The 17704-nt window shown below is 42.1% G+C and overlaps 1 protein-coding gene across 4 annotated transcripts; it reads left to right on the forward strand.

Annotated features, from left to right (window-relative positions):
* Positions 1-313: 313 nt before the first annotated feature.
* Positions 314-17461, forward strand: LOC120679290 (disease resistance protein RGA5-like). Of its 4 annotated transcripts, none has more exons than XM_039960839.1 (4): positions 317-604; positions 681-1555; positions 14521-16574; positions 17099-17461. In XM_039960839.1, exons 2-3 carry the CDS (start codon positions 690-692, stop codon positions 16544-16546), a joined length of 2892 nt encoding a protein of 963 aa, XP_039816773.1. In that variant the 5' UTR covers positions 317-604; positions 681-689; the 3' UTR covers positions 16547-16574; positions 17099-17461. The 4 variants fall into 4 exon arrangements, with proteins under 4 accessions (XP_039816775.1, XP_039816776.1, XP_039816773.1 ...); XM_039960840.1 differs by having other exon boundaries at positions 317-538; XM_039960841.1 differs by lacking the exons at positions 14521-16574; positions 17099-17461 and adding an exon at positions 1677-4276 and having other exon boundaries at positions 314-604.
* Positions 17462-17704: the final 243 nt, after the last annotated feature.

Below are 17704 nucleotides of genomic sequence, written 5' to 3' on the forward strand. Positions count from 1 at the left end.
GTGTGTGTGTGTGTGTGTGTGTGTGTGTGTGTGTGTGTGTGTAAGATCTAACATTTTAGTTTCGTGTGAGGTAAAAAAAAAAGTCAGGACCGATATTAAAAACAGTATACTCCTATCACTAGTATTATTGGTTTTAGTGTATTTTCCTAGTGCTGATTTTATTATAACCAATATTGAATGCTTGTATATTTTGATACAGTTTATGTGTACTAGACTAGAACAATTCGTTGGAGTCTTCTCGTCATAAAAGAAAAGAGTGGGAAACTTCGGGACAATTTACGCGCACCGGCAGCTACACGGCACAACGACATGGATCGGAGTCAGTCCTCGAAAAAGAAATGGATCGAGTCAGGTCTACCTTCTTATCTACGAAAGGGGTAGGCCGCTAGCTGCATCTATCTCAATAGCACTCTCATAGCCATTGCCCTTTCATGTGCTTGACAAAGAGAAGCAGGGAGAGATCAAGAGGGAAAAGGCAAGAATTGAATAAAGAGTGCAAGATGGAGGAGATGAGATTTGTGCTCCAACTAATGATGAAGTGATTCCTCTGCTTCCCTTGTCGTTCAGTATTTTTGGAGGCCGTTCCACGGCCTCGCCGGCGCAGGCAAGTTAGTATTCCCCACAAGCCTGCTTGGTCTTTCATTTTCAATAATGCTTGTGCTGCTTTCACACACTCGCAGAGGGACAAGATGGTGAATTATAACAAGGTGATTGAAACAGCTGCGGGGGGCAACCTGGGATTACTCGTCACGAAGCTCGCCTCGCTGACGCTCGACAAGTTCTCTGAACTGAAGGCGATCTCCGGCAACATCGACCTCCTGAAAGAAGAGGTGGAGATCCTCCACGCCGTACTTCTCGATCTGTCGAACGAGGAGGATCCTAGCCACCAACAGAAGGTGTGGAAGAACAAGGTCATGGAGCTGTCCTACGACATGGAGGATGCCATCGACGAGTTCGACCTGGCGTCGACAAAGAGTCATGCCATCCAGGAAGCCGGGGCGTCAAATTTCATCGAACGCGCTGTTCAGTCCGTTCAAAGTTGCATTGAACGAATCAAAAAATTGCCATCTGATTACGTGATCAACCAGAAGATCCAGTCCCTCAGGAGTCGTATCGACCTGTCGGAGGAGAGGCACAAGGGACTGAAGACGGGGAGGCAAAGTGAAGGTACAAGCAATGATGCCATTGCTATCCGAGATCTTGCTCAATATGCAGATCCGGCTGGCCTCGTCGGTATTGATGCTCCAAGAGAAGACATATTCCGCATGCTCACTCAGGGTCAGGGTAACGGGAGTAGCACCCAGCGCAGGGTAGTGGCCATTGTTGGACTTGGAGGCCTTGGAAAGACTACTCTTGCGCAACAGGTTTATGACAAAATTGCTGCTGAGGGCTTTACGTGCAAGACGTTTGTGACCGTATCAAGAAACCCAGATATCCACAAGATTCTGATAGATATAATGGTGGGTTTCAAGTCATCGGACAAGCGGGAAGATTTGAGACAGCTAGATCGACAGCAACTCACAGAAAAGGTTAGGGAATACATCCAAGAAAAGAGGTACGACCACATGCTTCCCTTTTATTTCTGTGGATTGGATTGCATGTTTTCAGCAATTAATTTCTATCACCGATAGTGCCAACGCTGACAGTCTCTATCTCCTTTACGTCATGTGTGATAGGTTTTCTTTGCAAATAGCTTCACCTAAAAGTCACAGAATTTGAAGATCATGACTTCAAACCTGCGCGCAGAGCCGTTTCATATGCTAATATTTGGTAGACTTCAAACCTGTGTTTAGTTCGCGAAAAAGTTTGGATTTTGATACTTTAGCAGTTTCATTGTTATTTAATAATTAATGTTCAATCATGGACTAATTAGGCTTACAAAATTCGTCTCGTATGAAATAGTTAAACTGTATAATTAATTATTTTTTAATTACTTTTAATGCTCCATATATGTGTCTGAATAACTAGAGCCCTACAATAAGCCCTCCAAAGAAGGACGTCCCCCACAGTTCCACTTTAGCTAGCTCATAGGTAGGGTTGAAATGAGTTTAATAGGTTGGGTTTGGATGCACTTTGGATGGATAGGAATGCTGATTTATCTAGCGGGTTGGGCTGGGTTCAGTTCAATGCCGAATTGGGTTGGATGGGATGGGACTGGCTTTTTTTTTTTGTGTGTGCTTGAATGGGTTGAACCCATGATTGATGTTGGATTTTCTGTATATTGTAGTATACATATATATTGGTTTGATACGGGTTTAGTCACTGAGTGTAACGTATATTTATATTAGCAAGTATCGTCCGTTCTCAACTGACGTACTGATCGAGACAAACACCAGTAATCTTACACAAAGGTGAGTACAAACGGTACAAACATGATAGAGTTCAATATAATAATTTTACAGACCAAAGTATGGTACATAAAGTTTACAAACCGAGTTCAAATACCTAAATACATTACAAGTTCAACTGCAGTTAAATAAAAGTCTGATAGGAGAAAACACGACAACTATGATACATGAAGCGCAGCGACGAATCACACATTCAGCCCACGGGTGTGTAATTCAGTAATAAGCAAGGACTAAGCGTCTGGTGCGGCAATTTCCCAACCATCCACATCAAGGCCGACGAACTTTGTGCTGCAAGTACAGAAAATAATCTATATTTGTGGGGCTGAAATAAATGTTACAACAAACCCTGAGCAACTAATACTAAGCAAGACTTACCCAACTAGTGGTATATACTTAGCCAACTCCTAGTATGCAAGGATTTTGGCTCTGGGGATTGTTTTGCTAGGAAGCTTCTAACAATAAATCTTTACTTTTAATATTTTAGCTCAAAATTCTATGTAGATTAATAATCAACCATATTCGCAGAACGATTAGAGAAAATATGGTAGAGCAAATATTCATAATTCAATGTAACCATTATTATGCATCATCCATGTTCCATATCATTATAGTATGTTGTGACACATTGATCAAGGTTCTCTTATCCGAGAGCGGCGACAAATCGATTCGATTTAACCTTGCAAGATGGACCTAACACACACGACACATATATACCCCGTTGGACTATACGTGGCAACCATTCCCCTCCCAGCCTTCGAACTTCGGAACTATCCCACCAACATATAATTAGCCGAGCCCTACGAGAGTCCACCAAAAATAAAATACATAAAAACTCAATTCTCTGTAGCCACTCGACTTGCCTAAGGGGTGGGTTGGAGTTCCGAACTTTCGAAGCGAAGTGGTGCATAAGCTTACTGATTCCGACTACCTCCTACTCCCAGTATGTGGTTATTACTATTCAAACTCGATCAGCAGGGCAAACAATGGACGGGACTTAAGTGACACAGACGGGGCTAAGACATCTACGAATCATATTCTGTTACCATATCCTACATCTCAACATCATTCCCGGTCCGGCCTCCAATTTCATTCATCTCATCTTTATTCCAGTAACTCATATACCAAAATATATAGACATCCTATGTCTCGCGAGTAACAGAAAATTACTCGACTTCTACCAAGTCCTATTTAAGCATAGCAGTGCTAACGTTCTACACATGCTAGTATTTAGACCAATGAGGCCTAGAGATCATGCAACTAGGGTTTCCATCAATATCTAGAAACCTAATGCATAAATAGGTAATTAGATAGTATTCTATAATTAAAAATAATAGATCGTGCTCCGGGCTTTGCCTTCCTGTTGTTCAGGGTTTAACTCAGCAGGGCCTTGGGCCGGGTCCTCATGAATGTCCTTCGGGGCTTGTTCCGACTACTCCTGAGGTTCCACAACCAACTCGTATACAACTTCCTCAGCCACGGGTTCTATATCTATGCACACAAAATGATGAGTAAATCAGGTATGATATAGTTACTGATAAAGTATCCTAATTTTTAATTTAGTATATTTTTTCTCAAATATAAACTACTCATTAACTCACAAATACACTAGCATATGGATAACCAATTAAAATATCAAAAAAATTCTTTTGGGTATGAAAATTTTACAGTGAACTACACAAGCATAAATTAAGCTAAATTTCATAATTTTTGGGCTAACAGATCTACAGAAACTAATTAAGCAAGTCTAAGCACAATTCAAATTCTGGCAGTGGAAATAAGGTCATTACACAAGAATGAATATTTTTCTCTGTAGATCTTGACCTCACCAATCAAATAAAACAAGTTTTGCATTTTAAATATTTTTATTTGATTTGTTACGCATTTTACAAGTTTCAGACAAAAAAAAAATCAGAAACATAAGCTAATGCCAACCGGTCATACTAGTGGTCATAACTGTGGCCAGGCCATGGCCGGCGCGCGGCGAGCGGCTCCCGCCGACGGCGAGGCCGGCCGGCTGTGGGGCGGCGGAGGCCCGCGGCCAGCGGCCAGTGCGGCCGGGCAGAGCCGGTGCACACGTCGGCGCGGCATAGTAGCCGCACAGGGGCGGCCCGCGGTGGTCCAGGCGGCTTGGCGGTGTTCCGGCGAGCACACTGGTGAACGCACGGAAATAGGGCGCACATAAGCATTGGAATGTCGTTGGGACTCGATTTTGCTACCTGGGTCGATCGGAGAGAGACCGTGGGTAGGTCGTTGACGTGGAGGTGAAACTTGGGCTAAACTGTAATCTAGCGGCCGGGGAATCCTCGATTCCCAGTGAGGTAGTGGGCGGAGCTCGGATCTGAGGGGTTGGAGGGGGAACTAAGGAGGTGAGGGAGCTTCATGTGTGAGGGATTTGAACCGTGTGGATTTGGCCGGTGAAGGTGAGTTGCTCGAGCTGTCTCAATGGCGTCTGGAGGAAGAAGAAGAAACTAAGCGTGAGACAGGGAGGAAGAAAAGATCAGGAGCCCGACTCGAGGATAAAGACGAGGATAGCCGACGCTGAGGATGGCCGAAAAAGAGGGGCTCTGATAGGGTAAGAGATCTAGATCGAAGAAGAAAAGGAGATCGGAAGGAGAGAGAAGCTAAGAAACGGTAGAGGTCAGATTAAGAGAGAAATTCAGTTATAGCTTTTTCAAAACATATCCATGCAGGAAAACATGTTCCGTAGTTCTTGTAGGAGTGCACGTGCACACACTATTGGGTTCATTCTGAGCCAAACACACGCGTACTAGACCGAACCGTTCGCTTCTCTCTGCCTTTCTCCTTTGCCCGACTGTGATGTCATCAGCCAGCTGACAATCTCCCCCTCTTGAGCACATGTTTGACTCCAGGCAGGTGTTTTCAGAAACCTCAGCTTCAATGGCTCTGCGTCCTCCCAGGTTGCCAAAGAAGCCAACATATTGGACCACTGTACTAGCAGTTGGACAATAGCAACAGTATCACAAGTAACGAGTCGTCTCTGTAAGATCTTGATAGGGATGAGGTGATGGATGGAAGTTCAGAACTTACAGAATGACCCTTACCAGGTGCCTGATTGAGTTGAGAGATGTGAAAAACAGGATGAATGGCACTTGTAGGAGGGAGCTGTAGCCTATAAGCTATAGTGCCAATTTTTTCCCGGACTTCGAAGGGACCGAAGAACTTGAACGAAAACTTGATGTTGGAACGATGCTGGACCAAAATTTGGATATATGGCTGCAGCTTCAAATAGACCATGTCACCCACATGAAAGGTTTGTTCACTTCTATGTTTATCAGCCAGTTTTTTCATGTGTTGTTGAGCCCAAGACAAGTGTTGCTTCAAGAGGTCATTTATCAAGTTACACTCCTTGAGACAAGATGTGAGTTCAGGGATAGAAACATCTATGGCAGCAACAATACCAAAGTGATTGGGCTCATGACCATACAAAGCCTTGAAGGGTGTGGTCTGCAAAGCTGTGTGATAACATGTGTTGTACCAAAATTCAGAGAGTGAAAGCCAGGAAAACAACTTAGTTGGACAAGCATGAACGAAACACCGCAAATAAGTCTCAAGACACTGGTTAACTCGCTCAGTTTGGTCATCAGTCTGTGGGTGGTAAGCTAAGCTCATCTTCAACTGTGTACCAGATAACTTCAACAGCTCCTGCCGCAAGTGGCTAGTGAAAATACAGTCTCTGTATGTCTCAATAAACCTTGGCATACCATGGATATTATAGATGTTGTCCATGAATGCGTGAGCCACAGTTAATGTTGTAAATGGGTGGAACAAAGGGATGGAATGAGCATACTTTGAGAATTTGACTACAACCAAAATATAGTTATATCTCTTTGATCTTGGAAGACCCTCAATGAAATCCATTGTAATCATTTGCCGAGCATGATCAGGAATAGGCAATGGTTGGAGTAACCCTGGGTATTTGTGCCTATCAGGCTTTGCTTGATTACAGACCTGACAGCTTTGAACCCACTCTTTAATCATTGTCTTCATGTGAGGCCAATAGAAGAGCTTGTTCACACAAGCATAGGTGACTAGAGAACCTGAATATCCCCCAACTGCACTCTCATGCAATGCCTAATATGCTTGGAGTTGAAGTATGGGACTAGAACCCAACCATATCTTGTTTTGGTACTTGATGACCCCCTAATGCAGGGTGAAGTGACCACTTGGACCAGCAGACAAACTCAGCTATTGCAACAATTGTTGTGCTAGAGGATCACTGGTATAAGAATTAGTGACAAAAAATAGCCATTGTGGAATTGCAGTACTAAGGGCCAAAGTTTGTGCAGGATCAGGGTGTCGAGACAGAGCATCAACAGCAGTATTGTCAGCACCTTTCTTTTACAATACCTTATATTGAAACCCTAGTAATTTGGTGAAAACCTTTTGCTGATAGGCTGTGCAGCCTTTGGGTGTCCAGCTGAGACAAACTCTTTTGATCAGTATATATTGTGAACTCTGAGTGATGAAGATAAGACCTCCATTGTTCAACAACCAAGATAATTGCCAGATATTCTTTTTCATATGTGGACAAACCCATGTTCTTTGGTCGAAGAGCTTTCACATAAGCTAAGGGATGACCATCCTGAGAAAGAACTACACCAATACCACTGCCACAAGCATCAGTTTTAACTGAGAATGGCTTTGCAAAATCAGGTAAGGCTAAAACTGGAGTTGTCACAAGTGCATGTTTAAGAGCCTGAGAGGATTATTCAGTTTCATGTGTCCACACGAACAAGACATCTTTGTTGAGCAAATTAGTAAGAGATTTACTAATTATGCCATAGTGTTTAACAAACTTCCTGTAATGTCCAGAGAGGCCTAGAAAACTACGCAGCTCCTTAACTGATGTTCGAGTTGGCTACTCTTGTATGGCAGTAATCTTGGATGGGTCTGTAGCAAATCCTGCATCAGATATGACATGTCTCAAGTATGTAATGCTTCACTGAGCAAAGGAACATTTACCAGGCTTGACCTTCCAACCATCTTTATCTAGAAGTTGCAACACAGCCCCAATATGATGGAGATGTTCCTCTATAGTAGTACTGTAAATAAGAATATCATCTAGGAAAACAAGAACACACTTTCTGAGCAGTGGCGCTAATGTAGCATTCATAGCAAGCTGAAAAGTTCCTGGGCCACCCGCCACACCAAAAGGCATAACTAAAAACTCATACTGCCCAAAGTGAGTTGAGAAGGTTGTCTTTGTTGGAGATTGAGGTGGCCCTAATACCCACTAAGTTGAGGATCTACCCCTATGACACACCAACTCACTCTAGAGTCGGTCAGCTTCTAGTTACTTAGTGTACCGGGTCCTTTTGACGGTAGAGCTGCATTTTGCTACCGGGAGGCAGAGCCTACTAACAGATGAAGCTGGCTTCCGGGTGACAGAGACAACCTTCGATGAAGCCCAGACCCTTTTGTGATCCCGGGTGACAGAGCCAACCTTCGATGGATCACAACTTATACACTAAGTACTTAGGTTTAACCAGGAGACTAACACTTATAAAGACACTTAGTTTATTGGAGCAACAAAGTTACAAAGGAACACACACCTTTAAGTGGCTAGCCTAGCACTCACCCTTCTAGCCCTACCACAACTCATCTACCTTTCTCATGGATGGATGCCATGGCAAGGAGGAGGGCTCTATTTATAGGTCAAGGGGAACCACAGTATTAGGACAAGTGTCCCCCTTCTAGAGAATTCCAAAAATATTCTAACATTTTCAAAATTTTACTTATTACTAATTCTAGAGTACTCCATGGAAAATATCTCATTCTTACTTAGTGGAGAATGTTCTAGAGGGTTGCCTTGCATTCCTTTCAATAATCTTAAATTCCTCTCCAGCTTTCAATAGGATTTGGTGAAAACCAGACCTCAAATCCAGCTTAGTAAACCAACTGGCCTTAGCCAATTCGTCAAAAATTCATCAATAATTGGCAAAGGACATTTGCTCTTGATTGTAAGGGCATTGAGAAACCTGTAGTCCACACAAAAACACCAAGTTCCATCTTTCTTTTTAGTCATCACAACAGAAGATGAGAAGGGGCCAAAGTTGGGTCTGATAATTACTTCTTGCAGCGTTTTAGAAACTTACTGCTCAATTTCAGTCTTTAGTGCTGGTGTGTAAGGTCTGATCACAAAAGGCTAAGCTCCCTGAATTAGAGGAATAGCATGATCACAAGCTCGAGATGGAGGGAGGCCTTGTGGTTTGGAAAACACAGAACTGTATGTGTCCAAGAGATCATGAATTGGTGGATAGAGCTCTAACTGATCAGAATCCTGAGAGATGGTACTCAATTCAACCATTGTGACTTCATAGTCAATAGGTAATTCACCTTGCAGTCTGATGACAGAGTTGTTATAAGGAATCATCAACCATTTCTGAGCCCAGTGAACTTGCATTGTAGAGAATCGCTCCAACCAGTCCATACCAACTATCAAACCAGTCCATACCAACTATCATATCATAATGCTGTAATGGTAAAACTTTGAGGTTTGAAGAAAAGGTGTATGACTGAACAGACCATTGCATATCAACAAATTCGGTCTGACAGACCAGTTTGTTACCATCAGCAACCTGGACAGTGAGTGATGCAAGTACAGAAGAGCCACTAGTTAATTTAGATGCCAGAGTAGCACTGATGAAGGTGTGAGTACTACCTGAATCCACTAAAATGACGATCTGAGAACTCTGAATACACCCCAAGAGCTTCAATGTTTTGGGAGTTATCTGACTAGTGATTGCTGCTTGAGAAATGACCATACAAAGCTTAGAAGTTTCAGGCAGAATAGGGTCTTCCATACTGAGCTGAAAAAGTTCCCAGAGTTCTTGTACCACATGGAGTTGAACAGTAGCAGAGCACTTGTGCTGATGAGACCACTTTTCACCACATTTGTAGCATTGTCCCATGGCTCTTCGATAAGCTTTGAGGGCAGCCAACTAATTAGATTCTGATTGTTGTTTTGGAGGAGGAACAGAAGCACTGTCAGAAGACGTAGTAACGGAATTCGTGATCTTGTCATATAATGGTGGGGGTGGTAAAGGATAAGCTCCTCTCGCGGCAGAAACGGGGTAAGGAGAATAAATTGATTTCTTCACATCTTTGACACGGAAAGAATTAGCCACTTCATCCTGCAAGGAAGCCAAAGAGCAAGTAGTATTCAGGTCTTTGGGTCGCTGTGAAAAGACAATGGAACGAATATCTGGGTGCAGACCATCAATGAACTTCATAGTATAATGCCTTAGATCCGCAGGGGATTCAAAGGCAGTTAGCTGATCAATTAACTTAGTAAACTTGGTGATGTATTCGGTGACAGTGCCAGTTTGTTGGATGTGCAAGAGTTTCCTAATCAAGGTATCATGTTCATCTGTACCAAAACGCTCGAGTAACAAAGAACAAAATTCTTTCCAATCAACATGAGACACACATTTCTCCATGGACCGAAGCCAACGTGCGGCCGGACCAGTATAGTGATGGCCGACGAACCGAATCCACATATCAGATGGAATAGAGTACATATCAAAATAATTCTCACATCGCGAGATCCACAATTTTGGATTGGGACCGTCAAACAATGGAAAATGCAACTTCGGTATACGACCAAAGCTCGAGCGATCAGCAGGATTTGGGCGTGATGCAACAACAGAATTACTGGAAAGCTGCTTAGGAGGTGGGGATTGGTAAAGAGGCATACCCTTGACCAGGATATGGGTATTGGTGAAGACCATGCCCAACCCATGATCCCGGTGGTATGAATCATTGCAGTGCCCAGCTAAGTATCACCGATACGCGATACGCCGATACGGGTACGGGTACGGCGATACGGCGATACGGCGATTTTCAAAAAATAAGGATACGCTGATACGGCAAGTATATATATTTTTAAAAATGTAAATTGCCAAATAATTCGTAAGAACGAAATAGATAATAAATATTACATTTCCAAAGAGCCAACATACGTAGTAAATGTTCAAGTTCAACCAAATATAGCTAAATGATTAGTTCAACCTGGATGGGCCTACGTTGATGGGCTCCCAATGCTCTTTCAAATGAGGTGTTATTGGTCCAAAAGTATCGGACGGAGTATCGGGAAGTATCGGACGGAGTATCGGGAATTAAATCTTTTATTTTTAAATCATACTTTTTCGATACTTCCCGATACGCGTATCGGGCCGTATCGGGCCGTATCGGGGCGTATCGGGCCGTATCGGATACGGGTACGGCATCCATTTTGAAGTATCGGTGATTCATAGGTGCCCAGTGGGGCCGTCGGCACTCATTCCGACAAGTGGGGGTGCGGAAGCCGACAGAGGTGGATCGAGGATGCCGGAAGTAGGAGATCGAACCAGCATGACGTGGTCCATGTGCTTGTTCAGCTTGGACACCTCCAACTTGAGATCGGCGACAACGGTGTCGACCTAAGGGCGCCACGACTCGAACTCCATAGTCGCCGCCGTTAGGGAGTTTTCCAGAGTTTGAACTCGGGTGTTCTGCTGGGTCTCGATGTCGTCGAAGCGGCGCTCTAGCCTCCTGTCGAGGTCACCGATCGAATGCTGCAACTCAACGGTGAAGCGGCGAAACATGTCATTGAGTGCGAGTTGGGTGTTCGGATCCATGGCACCACGGTGATGCTGAAGGCGGGTGTAGTGGTGGTGGGAAAGATCCAAAATCTCACTATACCACAGTCAAAATATAGCGACTACATTATGGTCGCTATAAGTCACTATAGCGACCAACCATCGGTCGACATAAAACTATGCCGACACTAACTATTAGCCGGTAAAAGTGGCGTCGGTATAAATCTATATCGACCGACACATTTTTACCGACCGACCGTCCGACGCCCCATGAAAGAAATACCGACCAACTGTCCGACAGCAACTATTCCCATGAGCAAACATATATTTTATTTCACATATATATTTATAATTATTCTATTAACAGTTGAATCAGGTGATAAATCCAACATTGGAATATTCATAACGATTCACTGAAAGTGAGCATATAACATTAATACTAAATTATCCATAATTCCATATACATGAGGTAGCTAGCTATAAGCTAGTCCAATTGCACACTACAGCCATACAAAGCTAGCTAGCTCATAGGCATCAGGTCTCCATCTATGAGCAGAAACATCCATCATTTCTAACCAAAAGCCATCAAGTTTGCATATGAGTAAGCCATTAGCATTTCCACATCTACCATTACAGGTCAAACTATCACACTTCACTGCAGCCATTAAGCTTGTGCAAAATATTCATCTGCAGGAGCTCCAAAACAAAATAAACACAAAATCTTGATGTGATCTTCGAACTTGTAAACAGCTTCAAGCATCCTTCCTAGTTCTTAGCATTTCTTTCAGCACTGCCTGAAAGTGAGTATAGCATGTAATCAGTAGCAGTTTTCAGCAAAGTATGAAAAAAAGAAATGACATACAACCAATCGAAATGTAGTTACTGTTATATTAGTGGATATCAGAGGACCAAGTGATCTTAATTGTTTACCATTGTGAGCAAAACCTAACTAAGCATATTAGTGTAGTTCCTTATGTACACACTACACAAGCTTGTTATATGCTTAGTCATTAGAGCAGCACATAACTATGTTTGCAGAATTCTCATACTATTTTGACAAAGATAAGCTAATTGCCATGCAGATTACTCTATGCAGATCACTTGCTTTCAAAATTTATGAATTCACATGTCACAAGAAGAGAAGCAGCGCAGATTGCTCTATGTTATTTGTTGAAAGTAAAATTCAGACTAAATATTTAATACCAATTTGTTAGGGTAAGAGCTCTAGATCGAAGAAGAAAAGGGGATCGGAGGGGGAGAGAGAGAGAGAGAGAGAGAGAGAGAGAGAGAGAGAGAGAGAGAGAGAGAGAGAGAGAGAGAAGCTGAGGAAGGACAGAGGTCAGATTAAGAGAGAAATTCGGTTACAGCTTGTTCAAAACATACCCAAGCCGGAAACACATGTTCCATAGTTATAGCTCTTGCAGGAGCATGCACACGCGGGCGCGCGCACACACATACACACTACTGGGTCCATTCTGGGCCAAACATTGTATTGGGCCGAACTGTTCGCTTCTCTCTACCGTTCTCCTTGGGCCGGACTGCGATGTCACGAGACGGTATGGGATCGTCACCGCTGGTGACAGGCTCGCTCCTGGGTGGCCGGCACGTGGCAGTCGTCGGTCCGACGACGACTCTCGATATGGGCGCACCATGGCGCACCTGGCGACAGGATCATTTGTAGGAGCAAGTTACCTTTTGACCCACCCCTAGTAAAAAACAGGGTGCTCCTACAAATCATTTTTGTATTGCAATGATACACGAGCGTAACGGTACTCTTAAACTCAAAGGCCTAAAACTAACGAAGACGAACTATAGTCTCTATCCTAACCTACTATGTGATATGAATGTCTTGAGAGGGTTGATAGAGTGTAGAACTACTTACTATAACTTATCTTATTCTTAGGGCACTCCAACACACAAGCGAGGTAACCATAATAGTGTATGTGTGTGAACTAATCATCTGTGTATCTCAACATAAACATTTACTAGTCCACCTAGGTTGTCACTCAAGTACCAAAACCAAACAAGGATCTTTCAATCTCCCCCTTTTGGTTATTGATGACAACTCTACAAAGATATGGAAATTAAGCATGTCCCAAGATAGCACTACTAAATGATGCTAAGGTATACAACATACAAATGTATCTTTGTATTGGGTATACCAATTTTTTCAAATCATCCTTAGCATAAACATTGCTAGAAACAAGTGAAACTAGATACCACATGAGATCAACATTATAATCAAGGTTCTAGTTACCACTTGCTACACTAAGACTAGGCTATGGATTTAAATATATTTTTCTATTTTTTGGACCTAGATTTGTGATATCTGAAAAACAATTTGCAGAGGTGGCTCGTTTTTTAGCCGCCTCTACTCATTGATTTGCGATGACGGTTGAGTAGGAGTGGCTAGCCAACCGCCCATACCTGGCTGCGGAGCTGCCTTGCACGTGTGATAGTGCACCTACGCATTTTTAGTCCCGTCATATTGGATGTTTGGATGCTAATTAAGAGTACTAGCCTATCAACTTGTGCTCCTGCACGGGCTAATTAGAATTAATATAAAATAAGACTTATATCTAGTAATTATAATTATTTGTCTCACGTCCTCGTTCATCTATTAAATATTATGACACATACTCTAAAATATATATTAATTATTATCTAGTTGAAATAGATTTCATTTTGCATCACATCTTTAAATGTGTTTGATATATATTTAATTGAATCATCGGTTTGTATATTCTTATCTCTTCCATCATACATGAATACATAGTAACTCATATCAGGAGTAGTATTTTTATATAAAAAGTAACATAAATAATATATTAATAATGATAGAAATAGTAATTTAGAAGTTCATAGTGGTGCACTTTTATTTTTTATAATTACGTAATTTAGATTCAGATTAGGGGTCACATTAACATTTAATAATGATATTATTTGATAATTTAAATGCAAATTTAGAGGATTATTTGTATTATTTTTATAATAGCATGGGTGAGTAATTTATATGAAGATTAGGGGGGCTACTTTAGATTTATTTTAATAGCAAAGGTGAGTAATTTAGATATATGATTAGGAGTTACTTTAGTTTATTTTTATAATGGCAGAGGTGGGTAATTTATTAGAAAAGATAATAGGTCCGATGACTATTATGATTAGAGTTGTCCGATTGATGGCCGGATTTTTCTGATTTTTGTGAAAATTTCTATGATTGCTCTATTTTTTTAGACTGTCCACTTAGGATCCTAGGTGACTTCACGTGGAGGCTTCAAAGAAGCCTTCAATTAGTAATAGTAAGATTAAACGTAAACTAATGATATAATAAATCACATAATTCCTAAGCTAATTCACGAGACGAACATAATGAGCCTCTAATTAATTTATGCCCTTGCGGAATGTTAAGTTCAGGTCTCCTGTTCGAATACTGAAATTATTCTGATTTTGGCCCATCACTACCGATTGCATTGCCAGCAGTGATGGGGATTTTCGCCCATCACTGACGATTAGGGGTTTTGTGGTAAATATAGTTATAAATCATAACTGTAATAAAGAACGGTTGATGGCAGGTACTTGGTTGTCATTGATGACGTATGGAGCGTCGATGCATGGAAATTTATTGAAGCCGCATTATATGACAATAGTCGTGGCAGTAGAATAATCGTCACGACGCGCAAGAATGACGTTGCTGAAGAATGTCGCCGTTCTAGAAATGGCTATGTCTACAGATTGGACCCTCTCGGTGATGTTGAAGCTGAGCAATTATTTATAGCCAGGGCCTTTCCCCACAACAAAGGATGCCCTCCTAACCTAGATGAAGTTTGCCGTAAAGTGTTGAAGAAATGTGGTGGGTCTCCGTTGGCAATTCTAACTCTGTCTGCTTCATTGGCTAATAAAGAGACAGCAGATGAATGGGAACAGGTGCTAGATTCTCTAAGCTATGCAGTTATAGACGAGGACTCGGATGTTAATCTGATGAGGAGGATACTATCTTTCAGCTACTATGATCTTCCCCAGCATCTAAGGACATGCCTATTGTACATGAGTATATTTCCTGAAGATGCTGTGATAAAAAGAAAGCGCTTAGTAAACAGATGGATCGCTCAAGGATTCATCTCAACCGAAGCTAGGAGTAAAACTAAAGCTGGAGAACATTATTTCAACGAGCTCATCAGCAGATGCTTGATCCAACCACTGAACATAAGTTACGATGGACGAGCACGTGCCTGCAAAGTTCATGACACTATCTTGGATTTCATCAAGCACAAATCTAAAGAGGAAAGCTTTGTTGCATTTGTCGGTGCTCAGGAAGGAAGACCAAAAAGCAAGGTCCGTCATTTATCTGTCCAGGATTTTGAAATTTTCACCCAGACCCCGCACAGTGCGGGAAGCCTATGGCACTGGGTACGCACATGGCTGGGACTAGGAGAACATGAGGTATGTCCTGCCCGATCACTAACTGTTTCTGGACGCACCGAAGAAATGGTGTTTAACCATGATTTTTCGAGATTCCCTAGTTTGAGAGTTTTAGATTTGGAGGATTTTGATCTACCATTCATGCATCTCGGTGATACTGTCATCGATGTATCACGGCTTTTTCAGCTCAAGTACTTGGCAACAGGCCAACTACATGCAAAGAGCATACAAGGCATCGTAAACCTGCAATATTTGGAGACATTGGACCTGCGAAATTGCCTCCTAGACGAATTTCCCCATGATATTTACAAGCTAAAACATTTGGTCCGTCTATTCATTCATAACCATGGCATACTACCTAGCGGCATTGGAGAAATGAAGGCGTTGGAAGAGCTTAAATGTATTAATGCGGATGGTTCTTCTCTGGAATTCCTGCAAGAACTAGGCTGCCTAGCCAAGCTGAGGTCAGTTAGCGTTTGCTTGGAGTCAGATAGCAGAGACAAAGAGAAGGAGCTAGTTTTGATAAGTTCACTTCATAAATTAGGAATGAATGGCAGGAACAACCTTGAATCTATTACTGTTGTTAATGAGTATGAGTCCGTGGATGTGCGCTTGGACGACTCTAATAATGATCCTTCCTGGCGCGACGCTCTACTAAACATCAGGAAATTCAACATGAAAGATGTCTGGTTCACTGAGGTTCCAGGATGGATGGGCTCACTCAATCACATTGAGAAGATAGAACTGTCGGTAGAACATATGGGACAGAAAGATCTGGATATACTCGCAGAGCTGCGCAGGCTACTTTACCTCGACCTGTATTTTGAATTATATCCCGCAGAAGGGCTTACCTTTAGGGGCACCACAACATTCCAGTGTCTGAAATATTTGAGGATTCCCTGTAACACTGCGTGGACAAAGCTAACAATTGGATCTCTACCGAGGCTTCAACACCTGCAAATTGACCTCTCCGAAGATCTCCCAGAAACAGATTCTGACGACGAAGAATTTCCACCATCTGGCTTCTTTTTTTACATCGGGCACCTCCACTCGCTGACACAAGTCCACGTCAAAATACATCATTCGTTCAAGGATGATAAGAATGAGGAGGCGGCTGCCAAGATTATCAGGGATGCAGTCAATGCGCATCCTAAGAAACCAAAGTTAGAAATTTATTGATAAAGATGAGTAACAATGATTCAACCAGGTACGTAACCATACATCGATTTCCAAGACAAGATGAGCAATATCAGACTCTCTTAGTTTGTTCCAAATTATGCATGGCTTTAGCTCACTACACCACAACACCAATTCAGCGACCGACCTTAGTCGGTAAAATTCTAGCATTACCGATGAACAATCAGTCGGTAAAGGATCTCGACGTGCAGTCAGTTTGTAATTCTTATTTTGCAGAGGTACTATCAGTCGGTAAAGATATTTATGTTTAAAGATGAATGGTCTGTCGGTGATTGTATTTGCAGCATCGAACCATCAGTTTGTAGTCTCAACCTTAAAATTGATCTGTTTTCATATAATCATATTGGTGCAAGGAAAAAGAAATGATGTAGATCGAGTTCGGGACTTATCTCCCAATTGTCCAGTCATATGTCATCGTGTATTTTAATGTTTGCTGTTATTAGTAGACTAGCCTCCAGAAATGCTTGATGTGCTATTTTCTTTATTCTTGTTGCATTCTTTCATCATCATTACAACAAAAATTTCTCTCTGCAGATAGAAAGACTTATTCATGCTGTATTTGCTGAGCGCACTGTGATGCTCTCTGGCCAGGAGAAGCAAGGGCATGAAGAAGGTTCATCCACGAGATGTTTCATGGTTTTGTTAACTGGGAGTTAACAGGAAATGTGTTGGCTTATTAGTGTGATGGCGCATTAGCACCTGTTTCTTGCGTTTATTAACTGTAGTCAGTAGTATGTATGTACCGTACCGCCTACAGTATTTTGACCCCTGTTGTTTGAGGTTCCTATTCTGCATATGGATATGGTCTTGTGCCTTCTGATGTTTCATGAGATTGGTAACTGGAGTATGTATGTATCGCCTGCAGTATTTTTACCCTGATCTTTGAGGTTTTTATTCTGCATAATACTGTATGATTATAAGGATGAGGAGGCAGCTGATAATAAGGATGATCATATTCTGCATAATCTTATGCCTTCTGATAATAAGGATGAGGAGGCAGCTGCCAAGATTATCAGGGATGCAGTCAATGCCTTCAGTCAATACCTTCAGGCACCAATTCAGCGACGGACCTCAGTCGGTAAAAGTCTAGCATTACCGATAAACAATTAGTCGGTAAATGATCTCGACGTGCAGTCAGTT

The sequence above is a fragment of the Panicum virgatum genome, chromosome 6N (assembly GCF_016808335.1).
Source record: "Panicum virgatum strain AP13 chromosome 6N, P.virgatum_v5, whole genome shotgun sequence".
Lineage (NCBI taxonomy): Eukaryota > Viridiplantae > Streptophyta > Magnoliopsida > Poales > Poaceae > Panicum > Panicum virgatum.

Excerpts from the sequence above, each read along its gene's own strand:
- LOC120679290 (XM_039960839.1), top strand. The coding sequence starts at position 690 with ATGGTGAATTATAACAAGGTGATTGAAACAGCTGCGGGGGGCAACCTG. Across the intron at positions 1,556-14,520 it reads GAATACATCCAAGAAAAGAG|GTACTTGGTTGTCATTGATG; the intron begins GTACGACCACAT and ends GGTTGATGGCAG.